Source organism: Trachemys scripta, chromosome 4 (genome assembly GCF_013100865.1).
Source record: "Trachemys scripta elegans isolate TJP31775 chromosome 4, CAS_Tse_1.0, whole genome shotgun sequence".
NCBI classification, from domain to species: domain Eukaryota; kingdom Metazoa; phylum Chordata; order Testudines; family Emydidae; genus Trachemys; species Trachemys scripta.
In genome coordinates, this window is record NC_048301.1 from 102,265,645 (window position 1) to 102,274,184 (window position 8,540).

An 8,540-nucleotide genomic window follows, 5' to 3' on the forward strand; every position below is an offset into this window, starting at 1 on the left:
TTTTGTTTTTGCAAGTGAGAATTTAAATCCCCAATCATTTCCCCACTTGGAAGTTCTCTGGAGTGCTTCATTTGTCTTTTCCATGCTACGTAAAGTATTTTTGCTTAGTCCATATAGCACAGTCATCTGCAAAAAGGGAAATACCTATTCCTGTCTGCACTCTTTCTGGAAGGTCATTTATTATAATGGAAAACAAAGCAGGGCTGATAATACACCCTCGTGGAGTTCCATTTTTAAGCTTGTAGGTTTTTGATAAAGCTGTTCCCAGTTTGACTTGTATAGTTCTGTCACTTAAGAAGTCCCTTATCCTCCAAAACATTCTCCCTTTTATTCTAGTTTTGACCAGTTTATATAGGAGGCCTTCCCTCTCTAGCATGTCATATGCTTGTTCAATGTCCAGGAAGACAGTTATCGTAAAGGTCTTAGCCCTTAGGCTTTTTTTGTGCCTCTGTTTCTCATCTCACTATATGTTCAACTGTCCATGCTCCTTTTTTGAAACCACTTTGTTACATCATTTTTCTTCAAGTATCCCACTAGTCTTACATTTCATTTTATCCATGATTTTCCCCACACATGATGTGAGGACAATAGGCTGACAAGCATCAGATCTGGTATGTATCTTACCTGATTTTCTAATTGATATCGCCAATGGTGGTTTCCATTCTATTGGCAGCAGTCCTTCTTCTCATACATCATTATATAATCACAACAGACTCTTTAGACTCCCTTCTGGCAAGTGTTGAAGCATTTAATTACTTATATTATCTTTACCTGTAGCTGTGTTTTTCCTTTTTCTAATGATTGCAATAAGCTCCTGCACACTAAAATTTTTGTTTAACACATCATCAGTATATTCTCTCTAGCCATTTAATAGTTCAGTTATCCTCAATAAACCTCCTTTTTCATGAAACTCATTGTTTTAATTCATATCGCTACTGTCCTTTGGGAATTTTTTTGCTAAAATGCCTGCCTTTCCTACGTTGGAAACCTCACTTTCGTTGTTTTCAGTAAGACCAGGTATACATTTACTTTTATTTTGAAGTCCATTCATTTGAATTTGCCTATATATTTTTGAAGGCTTTGATTCTTTGTTCAGTTTCCCCACAGAATTTTCTCCAGCTTTCTTTTTTTGTGTTTTTGAAAATTCTTTGTGCCACCACCTTACATCATTTATAATTCATTAAGTCGTTATTGTTCATTCTAATTTGCAATCCTTATTCCACCAGGGATCCAGATTTCTAAGTCTGGGGCAATTTGATGTTTTATAGATGGCCGGATCAGCTGCTGCTGTAATTCCTTTTATTACGTTATTGAATTCTCCTAGGTTATCATTTGTACCATTTCTGCATAAATTTGCATCATATTTATTCTTGAAAAAACCCCAGTCAGCTTTTGGAAAATTCCAGCAAGGAACTCCTCTTATATTTTTGACATTTTTTCAGCCTTAGTACTAGGTAAGTGTAGGGAAGTGATCTCGTCCCATTCCATCTTCTTTAATAATTTTCCAGCTGCATCTACTAGCTGGTAGATTGAACACAAGTTTACTAATTAGCCATGTTTCTTGCACTCATATTACATTAGGCTTTTTTGACATTTCAAAGATGACTTTAATCTTTCATTTTCCCACCCCACATCTGCAAGATGAATTTAATTGCTTCGAGCACTATAAACTTTTCTTCACCTACATCAATACATCAAACCCCCCACCCCCATCCCGCCTCTTCATGTCCCCTGTCTGCCCCAGGCTCTACCCCACCCCACCCCTTCTCCCAAGTCCCTACCCTGCCTCTTCCCACCCCCGTCCCTTCCCCGCCTCATTCCACCCTCTCCCGTGAGCGCGCCCCATCCCCGCTCCTCCCCCTTCCTCCCAGAGCCTCCTGCATGCTACGAAACAGCTGATTGCGGTGGGAGGGGGGAAAAGTTGAGCGGTAGGGCCACCGGCAGGCAAGAGGTGCTGGGGGAAGGGGGGAAGTTGGCTGCCAGTGGGTGCTAAGCACCCACTAATTTTTTTTTTCGTGGGTGCTACAGCCCTGGAGCACCCATGGAGTCAGCGCCTTTGCCCCCCTCCCCCTGGTCATTTTTAGCATTCAGCCTCCTGTCAGTTAGGGGTCAGCTGCAGCCCTACGCCCAACCTGCTCCTATAGCCCAGCCCAGCCAGATGCTAGCATACAGCCCCATCCCCGCCCAACCTAACCTAATCCCAGCCCAGTCCAGCCCCTCCCCCCTGCAGCCTACAGCCAGCCAGTCCCCTTTCTGCTACAGACTGCTTCTTTTTATACTAACCTGGCCTGCTCCTGCCCAGCTGAGCTTTATGATCAGTTAAGCCTGGCTGTTCCTCTGGGTGCAGCCAGTTAACGCCTCTCAGGCCCACATTAACCCATTCAGGGTCCCTGTGGGGTCCACACTCCATCACATCAGTGTAACCATAAAACATATCAGTGACATGTAAATGGAAAATATATAACTAACAGCAGAATGCAGCTGATTAATGAAATGGCCCTGGTACTGAGGCCTTTATTTGTAATCTTCTTTTTCTGACAATTGTATCTATCTTTAGGCCCTAGACCCATCAGTCAAGAGATTAACACCCTGAAGATAGAATGCATTACTAGCAACCCAAAGGCTGGGGAGGATGTGACACTTCGCTGTTTTGTACATGGATGGACTACAGAGAGTGCCTATGTTTCCTGGTTTAAGGGAAAATACCCCATTGAAGACAGAATAGAGAACACAGACTGTGAGAATGAGTCTGGTTTTATTACTTCTGTAACTTTTAAACCTGAAGAACAGGACAAAGAATGCAAGATCAGATGTGAGGTTTCTAACGATGAGGAATCTTTTGAGGATTCATACATTTTAAAACTTGCATAATCTCCCTTCAGTGAAGAATGTGGCCATCAAACAGCAACTCTATTTCAGTGCTTCAAGGGTTCAGTGAACAGTTACCTCATTTTTTAAAAAAAACCTCTTTCAGGAATTAAAACTTTATCAGCGTATACAAATACACTACTCGGGAGAACCAGGGTTTGAGAAAATATGGACTGTTCAGGACCCAAGTTCTTCCGCAGGATTGAAGTTATCTAGACCACTTTTTCCCCATCTCGAGTATTTTTTACTTCAATTTCTTGGCCAGAGACTGTAATGATCCTATGATAAAAGAACGAAGGAAAATGGTTTTAACACCAACAGAGTGAATCCTTAATTAAAATGCATATTCACCAAGACTTGGAAAAAAATATGAATTTTTTTTTAAACTTTATTAGTATCTTGGAAGGTTTTATTATAGCAATAGGGAAACATAGTCTGGGAGTGAATTTGAAGAAAATCTCTTGGCTAAAACTAAAGGGCAACTACTTGTATGTACATTCCTACATAAAGATATTTTCACTGTATGATGTAAATGACTCAGAAAGATATGTGTAAACTTCCACAAATTCTTGAAAACATTCCTTTATATTGTCTTAAAATAGAGATAGGCATTGATACTATATTTGAAGAAATTAAGGAACTCTAGTAATGTGTTTGTGACTTGATTTTTAATGGTGCTGAGCACACACTGCTTTCATTGATTTCTGTCCTGAATTTAACAGGTGAGCAAGATTGGAAATCAGTCTTTTTAAAGATTTTGTATATTCAAAATCACGAACAGCTTCAGTGGGCACTGTGAGGGTTTAGCCCTTTGAAAATCAGCCTATTATTGTTCTTAGATTATGAAACCTTTCAGAAGACTACCTGAAGTACAGTCTTCGCTGCTAGTATTCTAAAGAAAAACTAAGTCAGATGGATGTTATACACTCTTTGTTCCTGCATCTGCTTTTATACCACACATATTTATGGTGCTATATTGTAATATGGAACACAATGATGGTGCTTTAAAGTCTGCAAAATAACACACCGTATCAAATGGTGGAAAAAAGTCCTTGCAGGGTGATTCCTCACAAATGCTCATGATGCCACCAGAATATTTTGGATTGCAAAGGGGCTACTGAAATGTTTTAGCCCCAGGTTCCAGGGCTATAAAGTGAAGTTGAATAGTTTTAGCTTGCATATACTGTTAAAGAGTCACTCTACCTTTCAAGCACCATGTATGCTAAGCAGAAATACACTAAAATAGGAAATAATTTAGATAAAAAATATATTTTTCCACCCCAATGATCCCATAAAATGGAACAGACCAAAAATCACGAGAGAATCTTAAGAGCACTTGAGCTTGTCTAAATATGAAAGTTTAGCGTAACATGCATCATTGAAGTAAAATATAACCTTTACTCCAGTGCTGAATTACTCAGGATGGGTATCGGAGTAATTTCAATCTATCAATATCCATAGAACCCTCAAGGGAAGATAACTTCTGTGTGGACACACAGCAGTTCTTGCCAATACCAGGACAGTTCTAACAGAGGAATGTTTGCATGTAGACAGGGCCTCAGTTTACCTGTACAGTCATAGGTAAATTCCAGATAAGATTTTGCCTGTTCCTTATGATTTCTAGTTACCTATGGTGAATTCTGCAGACAATTATTTTATGCTCAATTATCCACTATTAATGCAATTATTGATGTTCATCCTACAAAGTTTCAGAGTAGCAGCCGTGTTAGTCTGTATCCGCAAAAAGAACGAGGAGTACTTGTGGCACCTTAGAGACTAACAAATTTATTAGAGCATAAACTTTTGTGGACTACAGCCCACTTCTTCGGATATGTTACCAATCAGGGTTTTGTTTTTTTGACATTCTCTAGCAAAATCAACTGTCACTTTTGCTGGGCAAGTCACAAACCACTGACCTCTCCCTGAGCCCTTATCGATCTACATCCCACCTGAGAAATTTGCTAACCTTGCCCCTACTCTTTTCATCACCAGACATCCATTATCTCCTCTCTATTGTCAATCTCTATGCCTTTGGATCTATTTTCCCACTCACTCTGTCTCCCCAGTTACTGGTTTCCATGCCCGATTAAGAGGAAGAACATAAAAAGAGCTAGGTACCCACTAGCTGAAAGAGTGAGGAGGAATTGCAGCTGGTAACTGTTAAGGACAAAATTGCTCTGTTGGGATGGAGCTGGCTCTTGCTCCCAGATTGAAAGGGCCAGCTTGTGACACAGGAACCTCTTGATGCCACCTGGCAGAAGGCATAGATAGTGCATAGAGCCTTATAGGGATCTCCTGGGTCAGTTATATGCATAATAATTCATAAAGGGTGGCATGTGAGATCTCTGCTAAGAGCCACAAACCCCCAGCTCATCATAACCATTTCAAAATGTATGTAAAGATAATATTATAAGGAGTTATGTTCTTATACTGGAAATTATGTTCTTAAGGTCTGTGAGTTAAAGCAGGTCACCATGAGGTGACAAACATGTTTCCTTCAGACAGGCAGGAGACACTTATCTATCTGTCTGGTTGTATGCAAATTGAATATTGTATACTTCACAATGGATGCCCATTTGCATACTAAGCAACCAGATAATCAAGATTAAGAAACTAACAAAGGATCATAAAATCTACAGGAAGGAGCATACAACCAGATGGTGTCTGGTTTAGGAATAAAGATCAAAGGGCTCTTTTGATATATCTGGGGTTGCAAAGGCACACCCTGGTATCTTTCGCCGAGGATGGAAGCTGACAGCGGGCTTGCTTGATGAATGAAAGATCCCACCAGGCGTCTGTAATACACTGGAAGGATTTTGGGTGAGCTTTTGCTCTTATGACTTAATAATGGCCTATTAGTTAAGTTCAGGCTCTAGTATGTGTGTCATGCTTTTATTTTATCTGTAACCTTGTTTTCAATATTGCTGCTTGCTATCATTTGAATCTCTGGTCTTGGTTCAATAAAATTATACTTGCTTTCCCTATAAACAAATGAAGTGCTTTGAGTTAAGCAGAGCTGTGTTTGGAAAGCTCTGGTGTACAGCTCCTTTGGGAGCAGAGGATCTGGGAATTCTGTGAGAGTCCAGTAGCTCAGGAGCTGGGCACACTTAGGGTGACCAGACAGCAAATGTGAAAAATCGGGACGGGGGTTGGGGGTAATAGGAGCCTATAGAAAGAAAAAGATCCCAAAATCGGGACTGTCCCTATAAAATCGGGACATCTGGTCACCCTAGGCACACTAGGGAAACATCATGGAGGACTTGAGGTTGGAGTGAGCCTATCGCTAACCTGTAAAGAGAGAGCAAGGCCTGCAGAAGGCTGAAAGGCAGGGCTTGTATTGCCAGAGGCAGGGCCGTCTCCAGGCACCAGCCTGGCAAGCAGGAGCTTGGGGCGGCCGCTCCAGAGAGGGGCGGCACGTCCAGCTATTCGGCGGCAATTCGGCGGACGGTCCCTCACTCCCTCTCAGAGCGAAGGACCTCCCGCCGAATTGTCGCCGCAGATCGCAATCGCAGCTTTTTTTTTTTTTTTTGGCTGCTTGGGGCGGCCAAAACCCTGGAGCCTGCCCTGGCCAGAGGCTGGTGGTGCTAGGGAACTGACTCACAGGAGGCACATACAAGGCTTCCTTGCCCGAAAGGCAGGTGGTAGTGAGGTGCCTCACAACCCTGGGTACCTCTGGGAAGCATCACATAGCTGTTAGGAGAGCATGCTCAGAAAGGTGTCCATGAAAAGGTGGCATTGAAAGCAGGGAGGGAAAAGGGACTACTACATCTCTCAGCATGTCACCACTTGAACATTGACAGATGCTTCATACATGTGACAAAAGAAAATTCATGTATCATCTGGACCTGCTTCTTGGCCCATTAATCTATTCACAGTGCTAAACTCTGAGGGTGCAATTCTGGCTCTATTGAAATCAATAACAAAAATCCCACTGATGTCAAAGGGGTTTGGATTTCACCCTGGATTCAAAGACTCCCATTGACTTCAGTTGGCTTAGAATCAGGGCCTGAAATCTCAAGAGGGAAAAGATGTATTCTGCAGCTCTGTCTTCCACAGTTCAGACATGCAGTTAGTGGTGGCAGTTCAGTTTTGTAAGTTGGCCACTCCCCCTTGACTTGTGCACTCGTGCAGCCCGCTAGGTCTCCTGCCACCAGGGCAACAGTCAGTGGCAGTTTGATTTGCTTGTGACCATTTCTTTGCTAACTTTAATTTGTAAAACAGACTGGCTCAGCAGATGATTTGTCAGTAACTCAGACTAATGTCTGAATCAAGAAGTTTTCAGATCTGATCTGTAGAGGAGTTTTAATGTATTGAAAAGCATACATTGCATATTGCACTTGCAATAGTTGGATCCACACAATACAACATGTAGAGTAAATGAATTCCTAAATGTAGTTCATTAAGACATTAAGCACTGTAACCTAAACAGATATCTTCATGGAACTTTTGTATTTGTCACAGATATTGCTGCCTGGTCTTGCATTATTCAATTCCACTTAATTGCAATAATTATTGTTAGAGCCTTTCTTTAAATTATGATAGCATTTGTGTTTTAAAAACGTTAACATATCAGAAATTTATTATATTCTTTGCAACCCCCTAAATAAAACAGCCTGCTATATGCTAGACTTGGTTTCTAAGAAAAAGCATCATTCAATCAGGATAAATCAATACCAAATGATCATGCAAATCAACAGAACAATCTGATTTGAAATTTAAGTGACAGAACATAAATTTAGCATGCCCAATGTTGCTTAAAATGTTACACATGCCTTTTAAAAATGCAATTGACTTTCATTTGTCTGACAATAAACAACACTGTACATACTTTTTGCTACCACCCTGAGTAATAAAAATGGTGCTTTTTAGTGAGAATGGAATGGAATCATTGATGCTCCTGTCCTTCTCCAACTGCCTGGCATGGCAATAGCTGAATGCATCTTGGCTTGGGTAAGAATTCTGAGATTTCCAACAGATGTAAATATTGATTTTACAGTTTTTTAAGGCAGGGATTGTTGATGGAATGGAGGGGGGAAGAGGGTTGGTCACTGGTAAAAATTAAGAATGCCCAGTGCAGTGTTTGTGGGATAATGTTGCCTCAGTCATACTTTGTACAGATTAATTTGTAAGTGGGTAAAATTGGAACTCAGAACCAGATGGCTGGTGTTTTGTTTGTTTGTTTTGTTTTTACCAAATTCTGCCTGTGAATGTGGAGTGCGTGGGAAAGTGGCGATCACTTAAGTGAAATAACTTGCATATTGCTCTCTGATGAAAGAGGCCAGTTAATCAACAAAAAAAAAAAAAAAAAAAAAAGACGTTCAGATGAGACGGTGGGAGTCTGTGATGTAAACTCACAACAGCTAGAAAATCCAGAGTTAAGGCTGCAAATCTATTCTTAACGCCCGCTGGTGCTAGCAATAGTCCAGCACATACCCGCTAGGTCAGCCCAGGCACTGAGCAAGTCCCTAAACACGGAGACGAGGGTGCCAGTCTTTGAGGGTCAGTTCCCGATCTGCGGAGCGGGGATTAACCCGGGCCGGTCGGGTACATTTCCCAGGCGCTGCCCGAGGGGCACTGAAGTGTGGGTGGCTGCACAGTGCCTGCAGCCCGGTCACTGCCCTATATAGTCACAGCAGCCACCTGCTGGCTCCCAGCCCCGCCCGGGGCGCTGC

General features: G+C 41.7%; 1 protein-coding gene across 3 annotated transcripts in view; it reads left to right on the forward strand.

Annotated features, from left to right (window-relative positions):
• Positions 1-3,392, forward strand: part of LOC117877249 — a 30,360-nt gene extending 26,968 nt beyond the window's left edge. For 2 of the 3 annotated variants that reach the window (XM_034770180.1, XM_034770179.1), the window contains exon 11: positions 2,558-3,392. In XM_034770180.1, the coding sequence (XP_034626071.1) occupies positions 2,558-2,871 (314 nt within the window). In that variant the 3' untranslated portion in view covers positions 2,872-3,392. The remainder of the gene's footprint in view (positions 1-2,557) is intronic. The other variant, XR_004645663.1, reaches the window with a different exon arrangement.
• Positions 3,393-8,540: the final 5,148 nt, after the last annotated feature.